The following is a 13,709-nucleotide window of genomic DNA, read 5'->3' on the forward strand; positions in this document are numbered from 1 at the left end:
TTTTGTTTGCAAAAAAAATAGTTTTATTAATCAGTCCCTCCTCAAAGCAGTTTGCCTCGTATTTTCTTGCTGCTCGAGTTGTTCCGTGTAAACTAAATAATATATTTACTTTCTTGTTTAATCTTTGTAAGAGTTTCTTCCTTGGCCAGCAGACCTCACTTTGCTTTTGTCAGTGAAAAGTGCATCTTGGCTCAGTCAAAAGAAAGAGGCAATTTAACGTTAGCCATGTACAAGTGAATTATAAGAATCAGTCGAGGAATTAATAATCATGACAGATAAAGCTTGACCTGTTAAGCTGTTACAAATGTTTGTCATGTTAATTACACCATGCCACCTTTAATATATACATATATATATATATATATATATATATATATATATAGATTATATATACAGCAGTTTCTCTTCGGTTTTCACTTTCAACTTTTGAATCACTGGATTTGTTGTTCAGTTGACCAACGAGACAGATGCTGTTCAGCCCAGCAGATGTTGTAGATTAACTTGACTGCCAATTACCACTCAATGCTTGGATGTATACATAAGTGAAAGTGTAGAGCATGTAGCCCTGGGGTCAGGCACAAAAGTGTTCGTACAAGAAAGATACTTTACCCTGAACATCAATGACCTTTTTGAAAATGTTGTATCAGTCATTTTATATATAAGTGTTTAAGTTGTGCACCTTTCGGGACCTTGTCTTCTTAAGCACAAAAGCTTGAAACATCCTTCTGTAGTGATTTTGCAGAACCTGCTACTTTTCCACTTTGCAACTCTTATAGCCTTGCTTTGTGTTTGCTGTATGGCAGTCTGTGGAAAACACGTTATACATATCAACTCTGTGGTGACCCTGTATCTTTATTTCTGTCTCTAGTGGACAACAATGTATTAACCTGTATACCAAGATTACGTAATGTTTTATTTTAATTCACTGGTCAGGTTTAATTCTGAGCCTTTCTTGACATGTTGGTTTAGTCCTCTCCAAACTTGGATCATAACCAGGCCTCTTGGCCGTTTCTCAGGAGAAAAATAAGAAAGACTTCTGATGATTTTAATTTTTAATGTAGTGACCATTCAGCGTTTTATCAGACATAATGGTCAACTTGTTACACTCCGTCTCCATCTTCAGTGTGACATTATCTGCACTCTAACTGATTTCCATGGGGGAGGGGATTAGATTTTCCCTAAGCAATCACAAGAGACTTCCACTTCAAACCGGATTTTTTAGGGTTTGTCAATACGCTTATTTAAATGAGAGTAGAATAGTTCATTCATGCGGCTCTTCTAGACTTTCCTAAATGTTATCGGACCATATCAAACAAATTCTGACAGTAAAATTATTCATTTTTCGCAGTGGTTGAGATGCTCAAAACTATTTAATCCACCGTTCTACAGCCACGACAGTAGCGACCGGAGACTGCATGGTAGCAGCGCTTATTCGCTACTCTGTCTGTTTAACCAAGAAACCGCAGTTTCATGTCACTGTGCCAGACGAATCAGTCAACTCTGTGAGTGGGCAGATTCTAAGGTCTGTACCCAGGCAAGCATTTTATAGAAGCTTACACAAATGTTCAACTTTAGTTTAAATCATTAAATTGAGTTTTAAACGTCTCATGTTTAATTACATTGTGCATGCATTAAGTTTAAATTGGGTTTAATCATTTATAATGAGATTAATCTAAATTATGTGCTAATCCTAATTAGCTAACCCATGAAAATATGGGTTAGTCCTTCAGTCAGTGCAGCGAATCATCACCATACCATAATAAAATGTTACTTGTTTTCTAAGTTGTTGTGTTTCTCTTTACAGGATCCTCCAGTTTTTCCTGTCGGGCAGTTCAGTGAGAAGTTTGTTAATTTCATCACTCAGTGGTGAGTGAGTCACTGTTTAATACTGTTATTTCCAGAAGGACACCTTCAAATTTTAAATGGGATTGTGTCTATTTTCAATGGCTGATGACTGCATAGTTAATTTGTATGTGATTCTAGTTCATAATAGCTTAAATTTGTGGCACAGTCAGCCATCTGAGCCCTGCAGAGCTAGACTGAACAATTACAAAGACCACAAGCTGCATTTGACATAGATGAGCCAAATTATGGAAGATGAATCAAAGGTATAATGGTAATACAATGAGATTAAAGTGCATTTGCCTGTGTGTTAATACATTGTGGTTGTAATGCTAATAGCTATGATATACAGTGCTGCTGAATAAAAAGCCAAAGATTGATGGATTTTATCTAAGGCAACAGGACAATTACAATGTTTACTCGGTTTGCCTCTGATTCATTAGCCTCTTGTAACCTTTACAATTGCACAGACATCTACATATACACCCAAACCACAAGGTGTGTGCTTGTGTGCATGCATGTGTGCGGCTCTCACTAGCTGGCTGTACCATCTGTTGTTTATCCCCCATGCTTACTTTATTTACTTAAACAGGGCACCTCTCTCTCAGGACAAACTGAAGTACCTGCCCTGCCCTGCCCTGGTGCAGGGCTGGCATTATCTTCTCCCAGGCTATTCTCAGAGGCCCATTCATTGTGATACATGAACCAGTTACATTACTAACTGCAGATAGGCCCCTGTTTTAATTCCCCAAAGGACACTCACAGAAGCACACACATAAATCCACTGAACCAATGTTGTTACCGCTTCAATTTTAGTGCTCTGAATAAGAGGAAATATTAATTGACATGAGAAATATTAATTAAATGATTCTGTTTGAAATAAATGTTCTATGTTGTTAGGCTATAGTGTTAATTGTCTATCATGACTTCTACTTTCATTTCTGTGCCATGAAAGGTTTGGTTTCAAGCTTTCTCTTAAATATTAATTTATAAATGAAAATGATGCATGGAAATGAAAGATTGAACAAAAAACAAAATGCCTTGCGCTCATTAACAAACACAGTTTGAATAGTGGCTGGATATAGACTGCTTGTCTCTCTTCTTTTCAGTATGCGGCGGCAACCCAAAGAGAGGCCTGCCCCTAATAACCTCATGGTAAGTTAAACCAAGACTTCCATTAAACAGTTCCAAGGACGACAAAATATAAGTTTTGAATAACTGTATACAGACGGTGATCATATTCATGCGTTCCAATAAAGAATTCAGTTAATAATAATTAATAATTTTATTATCTCTGTAGCTTTTGGAATATACGATTGTATTTTCCGCCGTGATTGAGGTGGTCTGGGTCAAGGACCCTCAAAGTTGGTATTGCTGTGTGGAAACAACAGTAATGAACTTTTTCCTGCGAATGAAAGATGTCAGAGAGAGGTCAGCAAAAAACCTTGAGGTAGGATTGAGACCTACTTCAGCAATAATTCATTCAATTTACTGCATTGGAGTCGGCCTGAATGAATCATTCGGGACTGTTGTAAAAGAGAACAATGATTCTAGTTTTTTAAAAAATTAACTTTTATACCCTAATGAAAATATGAGCAAGGGGCAAAAGGAAATTACTTTCTGTCTGCCTGTCGACGTAGACACTGTCTACGTGGTTCTTATCATTTTAGCATCTTTCTTACTGCACAGAACATAATTAAATATCAAAATCCTTAAAGTTTACTGCCAACAAATAAACCTCACGCCTCATCTGCAAATTAAAAACATGAAGAGACCAGCAATGGGGTTTTTTTTATTGATAAATGTAAATCACTAGGTTAGTTTTACAATTTATTATACAGTACATCTCCTTTCCTGTTTTCTAGCTTGCTGAAATGTATTTTAACTCATTCATGTTAAATGAAATGGAAAATTCAGATTTTAAACCAGCTTTGTGTCACTACAGTGCCACAGAACATGCACCCTAAAATTTTCCTTTAAATGTTCTCTGACAAGGTGTAGTCTGGTAGTCTAAACACCACGGTGGTGTGTCTACTGTACCATCTCTAACTGGCTTAATGTAGTCTGGCCTTTAAAAAAAAAACTCTGTTAATGTGGATTTTTACTTGGCTGAGACTTCCATTCGGCTCTGATTTTGTTTTGTCATTATACTATACTATTATACTAGCAGCAAGTTAATTAATATCCATTTTATAGTTTTATAGATAAGTCAAAGGTCCTAACTAAGTTCCAACTCTTTCTTTCAGTGTCTGGTACACAAGCCAAACCACCCCCCACCCCCAATGTAGACTATGAGAACAGATTTTCTCTGTTCTAGCGTTAACAAGGCAACAGCAGTTTGCACAAACGGCCTTTTTAATAGTTGCAACACACTCTGGTTTCTGTGTCAGGACCAAGGACAGCGACAGTTAGGTCCACAGAGAGAGGTTTTGTAAAGGTTTGTGTTGTGGGGATGGAGGGCTGGAGGGTGTAAATGCAGAGCTGCTAACAGATTGTATGTTCTCAGTCTCACACCAGAAAGGAGGAGTAGAGGGAAATGTTGTCTAGACACTCACTGGGAATTACTGCCTCTAGACAGACGCGATTTCTCCTGAGGGAGAGACCATGCACGACTTATTTTGAGGAAGTTCAGCTCGGTGTGTTTGCGATGTACTGCTCAATTTTTATGACTGTTCGCCTTTTGTCTGAGCACGGCTTCCATTGTTTGTGTGTGACATCTTTGACTCCAATCGTTAACACTTGTGTTTCTAAGTATGTCTCTGTTATTTATCCAGTGGAGGGATGTTGTTTTTAGTTCAATTGAAAAATCAGATCAGCGTCCTCTTGTCTGTCTGAGTGCCCACTTCACAAAACTTCTTGACTGCTTTTGTATTTGTACCATGAAGAAGAAAACGAATATTTGACGAGTCTGAATGATGAGCTGCATTGTCTTCTTGTGCTTTCTTTTGTTCTTTGTGAGTTCTTGGATTCACGAAAGCTTAATTTGAACACAATGTAATTCAAGGGCAAGGGTCACACCGACTAACAGACAAATATTTAGCAGACATAGTTAGACCTGCACCGATGAATATGCAACCAATCCAGGACCCTGGATCAAGCACAGACTGCTTCTCTTCCTTTCTGGTTTTTAAATGCTTCAGGTTGTCTTAGCTCACATGGCAGCATTTTCTCCTGTACGCCCCACTTCCTGCACAATCATAGTGGTCCCTGTGCTCTTTTTCAAATTTTCACAGTTCTCTCTCTCTCTCTCGCTCTCTCTCTCGCTCTCTCTCTTTCTCTCTTTCTCTCTTTCTCTCTTTCTTTTCTATTCCCACTTTTTCTCCATCGCTCTAATATTTCCTTTACCTATATTTTTGTCCTCCTGTAGGCCTTTCATTTCTTCCTCCGCTCACAATGAACTGAGATATAAGGTCATGGATGCCTGCCTTTGTGGCACCAGCCTGCTGATTGTCTTTCTCTCCTTCTCATCATTCCGTCTCTCCTCCCCACCTCTCACTCTACCTCCCCATTCCCCCAGCCTCCTGAGTACATTAAAACTCTTTACCTATTCTATCTGTATGTTAATGTACCTAGCTACAGCTCTCCTTCTCTTTCCTCTCCCTCTGCTTTACAGAAAGTGCCACCATTTGCTCTCAGTTTTTATCTCTGCAACTCATTTCTCCTGGAAGGTAATGCGGAAAATCACACAGTGTAGACACTGAGCAAATAATGTTGTTTTATGGCCATACAAACTCACCTAGTGGCTCTAGTTGCTCATCAGGTTTCAGCATGTGGGTTCTCTAATCACTGGTATAGCTTTAATTGACTACATTATTTTCACTGGGATTTGATCCTATTAGACGTTCTTTAAAGGGCTGCTGTTTGATTGCATGCCTGCTCATGATGGGTCCAGGCCCTGAAGCTTGACACAGTGTGCCTCAACTACTTTTACTGGATGTTTTGCTCATACTATTCATATTTTTATTCTATTCAATTCAACTTTTAAATCATTTAACCTGACTAAGGTGCACAGTGAAAGAAATACCCTTTTCACAGGTTAATGCTAAACAATGTTCCCGACATAAATAAAGGGAGAAAAAACTTAAAAAATGCAAGGGTCATTCCCCCACATCTGTACCATTTGCATGTGGTAACTGGCCAAATTTAACTTCAACAATGTATCTAATAATGAGCATTTTAATTTCTCAAAATGTGTCAGGGTCAATCTTACGCCATTACATTTGTTTTTTACCTAAGTTTCTAAATGAAAAAGACTTCATATGAGTAAAAGGACTACGCCTTTAGCATAGAAAGAGCAAATACATGAAATATAGCCTTGTGGCACTAATGCTAGTAGCATTAGAACCCTTAGAAGTTCAGGTGGCTCACCAAAACTATCTTAAAATGAAAAAAATATAATTTCATCTAATAAAGGTAACGGCTGAATGTTGATATTGACCTCAGTCATACTTACAATATGACCAAGATGTATAAAATCTGAAAATGGAGCGAGAAAACCCACTTTTCCTTTAATCCTTTTTTCTCCCCATGGCCTTCAGGACACTCAAATAATGCTACTTCCTGTTGATCATGTGATTTATGAAATGTCACAAAGTTTCAGAGGGGGGAATGTGTTAGGATAACAGGACTGATGAGATGTGTAATTTAACTAACATTATGAATTTCGGATAAGGGAAAATATCATTTTATGCCTGAACTGATAAAGGGGTCATTCAGTAGTAAAAAACAACAAGATTTCTAAAAGATTCTCATAATTATATTTCATGTTGAAGTGTAGTGTTAGATAGTAGCGATAGACTAAAATCCTATTTTTCAGTGTTTTATGCAGTCTTTTTATTACGGTTTTACATAATGTATCTTCAAATTACAATCAGGACAAAGTGCAGGTCACTTTGCTTGATAATCTAATGCATTATACGGATACTTGTCGTGCACCTTTATGCAGAGTTAATGATAACAGAAGTAGTATGAAAGTGTGTATTTTATTAAACAGTATTCTCCAAAATCATACCGGAATTTACGTATAGTTGATTGATTTGCACAAAGGTAGTACTTACTGTCTTATTTAAGTATATATAATTCAATTTTCTTCTTTTTGACATCCTGTGAGTTTACAGTGATGTACAATATGTAATAATAAAATAAATGGCTTGTACCATGATTTGATACCTTAACACCGATGGAAAAGTTGAGTTGATCTGAGCCCAGATGGTTTACACCATGACTCATAATCTGTTCATCATTTTGTTGGACGCTTTTCAATCAAGAAGAAATATCTAACCGAGCTTTGTATGGCTGTATCAAGCTCAATACTTCACTGAGAGATCTTTCTTCTTGTTCTTCCCATTTCTTCCCTTTTTAGTCCCTTATTTGTAAAGAATCACATGAGACATCAGAGAGGAAAGTGAGTGTGTGTTCCTCCTCTTATCCTAATGCATCTTTCATTGCGGACACCGTATCCTGTCATCATAAGCTAATGACGTTGGTCAGTTGAGGAGACTTTCCACTGGCCGCTCCAAGGACATTAGCTGCAGGTATTTGGTGATGACCCATCATGTCTGACGTGTTTTGCTTTTGGTTCCAAACAGGCAGTCTTTCTCCTCCCCCTTCCCCTCCAATACAGGGCCTGGTCTGCGTGCAGCACCAATTGGCTTTTTTTTAAGCTATAGGGAAAGAAAAGCAGAACATATAGTGTTTGGTGAAACATTATTGTGTGTGCTTGATTCTACATGTGTTAATATGTGTGAGAGAGAAAAAGAAAACAAAAGTGATATTCCTACAACCTTATATCCCTTGATTGTGTTTTGATGGACATTGCATTTCTCCCTCCCCCCTTCTCCCTTATCATCCCTCATTCCCCAGCCAGCAGCCTTCACACAGCCTTTTAGCACCCTTGTCAATGCAGCCCTCCTATTCTACTTTTCTATTCATAGGCACGCATATACACACACACACATTTCATAGCCCCCTTTCAACCCCGGAGACACCAGATGAGCCCCACGGTTTTCCACAAAGGAAACCCCTCCTGCGTCTGACTGTCCCTAAATCTAGTTTTTTACTCTCACACACACATAAACACACACATAGAGATACTAGAAAGTGGTGTTAAAACACTGCATAGTGCTAATTGGTCAAGAAGTATCATCACTAACATGACACGGAATATCCTGCACAAACCTGCAATTTCTAAATAGCCAAGCCACATTCAATAGCGACCGCAATTTTTCACACTATTTACTCAACACCGTACAATTGACGAATTACAGATTGTTTGGTCAACGATGAAAGGATTCAGCGAGTGACGTGTTGAAGATGATGTTACAGCAGTTTGACGCAGTGGCGCTGTTGTGATTAGCTGAGAATCCCGCCTACACTGACCGAGTACCATCCGCAGTGGAAAACAAAAAGAGAAAAAGTACTGGTACCAAAAAGTGAGTCGTACCATGCAATGGAAACACATCAGAAGTGACACCCCGTTAGTGAGACAGAGATGTATGACATGAGACGTGCAGTTCACTGGAGGCCACAAGGCACTGCACATTATCCTTTATATTTACTGGACATCCACATAATACTGTGTGACATACTATTCATTTTGGATCAAGATCGAGCAACTCTTCTTTCAGGTTTATGAGCTGCCTTAGTTCATCAGCAGTGATGGAGGTCTTTGTTGTCTTGGTTTTCATTACTTTACATAATGTTTTTCTGGAGTAAAGGAGTGATTTGTGGCGCCCGGTAGCTCAACTGGTAGAGCGTGCATCCCAAATGCAAACACTTAGTACTTGCTGCAGCGGCCCAGGTTCAACACTGACCCGTAGCCTTTGCACGTCGTCCCCTCTCTCTTCCCCCTTTCCTGTCAATCTTGAGCTGTGCTGCCAAATAAAGGCAAAAATCTAAAAAAAAAAAGAAAAAAGGAAGTGCTGTGCTCATTTTTAAAGGGTGATGTCTAGCATGAGTTCTAGTTATCGTGTCACAAATTTTGGGAGCAGCTTTAATGTCTGAGGAATAGGTGTTTACATCACTACATGTGCGAAAAGGATTTTCACATGCATGCTTTAAATCATCTTTGGGGTTCTTCTCGCTTTTTTCGGACTTGTGCCGAATCACTGGTGTCTCCTCCCTAAACTTTTCTGTCAGCACCTTTGCTGCCAAATGTTTTCACTTTTCGCCCTTGGGTCTTCATGACATTAACCCCCATTCACACTTACTGGCACTACACAACTGTCCAGTCAAGTCATTTTTAATAGCTGGAGTCAAAATCACATTGAAATCTTTCAGAATAAAAACGAAATTTTGGCACCGGGAGGAATTATGCCCTTTGTTTTTGGATCTGAATTCCTTGATTTGCCCAAAACATGGTTTTTCGATTTGTAATATTGGTCCATATAAAACATTTAATTGACTTGATTGTCTTTTTGTTCAGGTGTAAAAAGAAATGAGACAGTAGTGGAGATTGTAGCTGAAACAACCTTGTCTCATTTTTGTGAAAGTTAAATGGTCAGTTAATCATTGTAATGATTATTATAAAGGAATTGACTGGTTTTCTATGAGGTTCGTTGACACCAAGAACAGTAAGTTTAAGACAGTTGTTCATTTCTCAATACCTTTCTCTCAACCTACAATGAACAATTATACATATGTTTCAGTCCTGTTCAGTGGTAACTATGTCTGATAGTCCTGACTACAACCGACTCCTCTAAAACACATATTTCCATGGAGATTTTTGCATCTTCACCCTGTTCTTCCCACAATCCCACTTCTCTCAATGACCGGGCGGCAGGATTTGTAACAAGTTACAGTATGAATCCTGAAGGGCTGGGTCCAAATATTCAACTAGGTTTTCCACTTCCAATTTCGGGATTCTGATACTAATTTTTTTTTCTTCAGAACTATAAAATAATTGAAGCAGCAGAGTGTTAACATTTGAGCTCAGTGTGAGAGTCTTGACTGAGTTTTTCTGTAATTTACGGTCGCTTTTCTCTCTCCTATTTTCTCTCCCCTCCTCACGCCGGGGCTAGGTACGCAGCAGGGAGCTGCAGGAGCAACTCACCAGTCTTGTTGCTCTGCTAGCAAAATTAGCTGCTCTGTGTCAACCATGTTAAGCTTAAAAAACACACAGGCTGACATTCGCAGTGGTGTTCTGTACAGAGTTTACTCACGACTAAATTTTTAATTCCACTGAAACACTGCTGCACTGTGCCGTCCATCTCAGCCAGGAACGGAGAAATGCTTGACAGAGTCACAAGCAGTGTGGTGGTCTGTGTGGTGATACTGTAGCAGCCTGGTGCCCTATTAAGGCGATTTAATGAAGATAAACCCAGTTTAAGGTTGTGCGTAATGCCATTGCGTGTGGAGGGGGCCGGTTACTACCCAATTCATGCTGCTTACCAAACCGTATATTTCCTGTTGATTAGTACCGAAGATCTGAAGCTTAAAAAAACAATTTTCAGGACAGCCCTAGAATACTGCTGTTGTGGTGGACATTTAGCTTGTTGGGGACCAAACTAGGCCATGAGAGTAATGGAGCTCTTGTTTCACTGTCTGTTTTTCCACTTCTTTCCATTTCAGTGGCTAACATTTAGTGTTGTGGCTCATTGATAGGCGGCTATCTGGAGAGAAAGTGCTGCCACACTATGCAAATAGTTTTGGAAGCAGCAGATAGATTTGAAAGTAGCATCAAATGCTTGTTGGATCATTAAGTTGAGAGCACCGTAAATCTCCTAAGAGAACGTCCCCTACATTTCCTGTGCAATAAGATTGACCAAAGTAAACACACGCACACACAAACACACAGACTGTTTTTTAATACACACACCAACCATTGCCAGCCACTTTCCAGAGGGAGCGGATGATTAGCATGCAAATCTGTAAAGACCTAGTTATTCTATCTACCTCTTCACCCTTCTGTCTGTCTCACACACACACACACGGCGTTTCTCCCAACACTATTGTAATGAGGTGATGACCAGTCTCTTGTTATAATTGCCTCAAACTCCTTTTAATTTCTTTTGAGCATATTAATCATACATAGAGTTATTTAAAATCGCATAAATTAATCTTAGATTAAACAGTCCCTTCAATGCCTTCAAACAATTAAAGAGTTAGGTAGAATTTCCCCTGGGTGTAGGCCATTTCTATTTGAGCAGAGCCGTTGCAGGTGATTATCCCATTTTGATGTGGCCAGACGGTGATTAATGTAACTTTTAAATACGTCCTTCCCCCGTCTCACCTCTGTCCACGCACAGCTACAGCAAAAAGTCAAAACACCTTCAATGACCTAACTAAGGTGTCATTTTTCACTCTGTATTTATAACTCTTCCGTTACAGCTTTCATACTTAATTTTAGTTGCATTTAATTTAATTATTAGGTGATTATGTGCATGGTGTGTGTGACAGAGGATGTAACCTCAATATACTCAATATCAGGGTGTATGTGTGTGTAAGTGCACCTGTTTACATCCGCATCAAAGTAAGACTCTTGAGGCAGTTTATGTCCAGTATAATTGTGTGCACATTTCCCAACAAAGGGGTCTTGTATGTGACTCGATGGGGCTGTAAGATAAACCCCAGGGGTTACAAGAAGATAGAGGAGAAAAAATAAGCATCATTTCTACTGCACAAAAATACGTTTATCATTTTGGGCTTTTGAAAAACTTAAGCTTTTTTCATAAAGTACATGATAATTAACCTTTCCAGGTCTCTAATGACTATTAAACTATCAAAATGAGAAAGGAACTTGAATTTTTGTTTGGACTGCTCACAGCTCATAGACATGCGACCTGGGACAAAGAACAACAAGTACACATTGCTTGACAATAAAGAGCCAAAAAGACACAAAAATCTGATTGTGCCTGCTTCTATTGATGTCGAGAGTTTTATCTGTTGCTGTTTTTATTTTAAGTAGTAACAAAAACAAAGTAAGGACAGTTAATGTAAATGTCTTGACAATGTTTATTTAGTAGCTGTTATGGAGCTTTACGTTCTATCACATTTTTGAAAGCATATAGAATTGTAGTTGTTTACATTTTCATATTTCGGAGCACTGTGAGGACTTTTTTTCAATTTCTCATCCATGTTGGCTTTAAAGTTTAGACTGATTCTTGACATTGGAAACAGTGGTTTTCAGTCTCAACACAAGGTCCATTTAGGGGCTTTCCATCTTAGAACAGCATCTAATAAGTTTACTATAACTTTTAAAAACATAATTTACAAGCCAACTTTTAATGGGGTAGCGAGGGTTATCTGTCTGTGTGTTTGCAGAAGGATACATTTAGAAATAGAAAGATCAGGAACCACAGGCATAGTATGTCTTTTGTTCAAGTTAATGTTGTGTTTCTGCAGTGTTTTGGCATGTGTGTATGTGAGTGTGGTATGACAAGCCACGCACCTTCATCCAGGTCAAATTCCAGCAGAGGTCTCTGGCCTGTCAGGGTTAATTTCTAGAGCAGAGGTGGAGAGCTGGAATTTAAACACATCACTCAGGACATCCTTCTTTATTTCTGTATCCCTCCCTCTCTACTGAGGCAAGGAAGAATGATTGATGAGATGGGTATTCAGCACATAGGGGCACCCAGGAGCGTCCACTCCACCCGTCTCATACTGACACACACACACGCTCACACTGATATGAGAGTAATTAACCTCAGACTGTGTTAACCCCAGCTGCCCATTAGAAGGACAACAGGATTGATGGGGCTCCCCCCAGTCCTTCACAATTTCTACAGTTTGTGCATTATTAGAGCACGCTGGGATGTGTTAACATGTACCTTTTAAAATATAAAACTACACTAGACAAAATGTGGTGATTTAATGATCGCAGTCAAAAGTTAATTCATGGAATCCCGATGCTACAGTAACTTCACAATGTATTCACCCTTCATGTGACTTTATTTTATATACTGTACATATTCTTCAGTGTAACCGCAAATAGACAAGAAGGATCCCAGGAGGAAGAAAGTGGACCATCACTACAAGTCTGTCCTACTTTGTTGCTAATCTTAAATTGTCTGCGCCAGTTTGGGTGTTGCAGGGGGATATTTAAGGTTGAAGAAGCAGCTGACAACAACTCTACTCACTTTGAAATCTCTTTCTGCATCAAATCTGAGCCAAACTAGTAATGTCACTGTTATTGCGGGATGTGGTTTTTATTTAGACAAGATTCACTTTTTGCTAATATGCTAATACAGCCCTGCGATGCACAGTAAAATAATAATAAAATGTGTTTATAAGAGGTGCTTATCCATGAGTAGACAACTGGTTACCCAAACTTTTGTTATGTTCCAGTTTTAACTGTTACATTGTGACTATATTCCAACTGATACAGCATTTTTGGGACCATTACCAAGATCAGGAAATTATATTTTAGATAATGTTTCCCAACATAAACATTCACGTTTGATGAGGAGGATAAGGATTTCTTAAACTTTACCAAGATACTTACGGAGCGGTTTCTTCTAGTGACGTATTTGCCCCAAATTGGTTCCAACCAATTTCTTTGAATCCATCCAAATTTCTGCCAGATCACGTTGTCATTTAACGTGGATTGCCCCATTATGTGTTAGCATTGAGCTAACGCCTGTATCCACTTTTGGCTTCATCAACAGTTCTTCGACGGTATAGTTTTTCGACTCGGCAGCGTGTAAAAATTTAGTTCTGGCTTCCTTACCCTCTTAGTTGTACATCAGACCACACAGCAGCTTTTAGGCATTTTTCTGTTTTTCTAGCAGACAGAGTTGACACGGAAACACCCTCACACAATACAAAGTCAATGGAGAGGAGTGAAATGTTTCCCTTCTGGCGTGGGCCTAATCTAAACCCAGAAGATGTGAAAAACTGTTCAGCGCTCCATAATTCAGTAATACATGAAT

At 38.9% G+C, this 13,709-nt stretch overlaps 1 protein-coding gene across 1 annotated transcript in view; it reads left to right on the plus strand.

The window, feature by feature from the left end:
• The window catches only part of map2k5 (mitogen-activated protein kinase kinase 5), a 63,462-nt gene that overhangs the window by 44,730 nt on the left and 5,023 nt on the right, over positions 1–13,709 (plus strand). The window contains exons 20-21 of the mRNA XM_083916864.1: positions 1,805–1,866; positions 2,952–2,997. Coding sequence (XP_083772990.1) covers positions 1,805–1,866; positions 2,952–2,997 — 108 coding nt within the window. The remainder of the gene's footprint in view (positions 1–1,804; positions 1,867–2,951; positions 2,998–13,709) is intronic.

The sequence above is a fragment of the Echiichthys vipera genome (assembly GCF_963691815.1).
Source record: "Echiichthys vipera genome assembly, chromosome: 1".
Classification (NCBI taxonomy): domain Eukaryota; kingdom Metazoa; phylum Chordata; class Actinopteri; order Perciformes; family Trachinidae; genus Echiichthys; species Echiichthys vipera.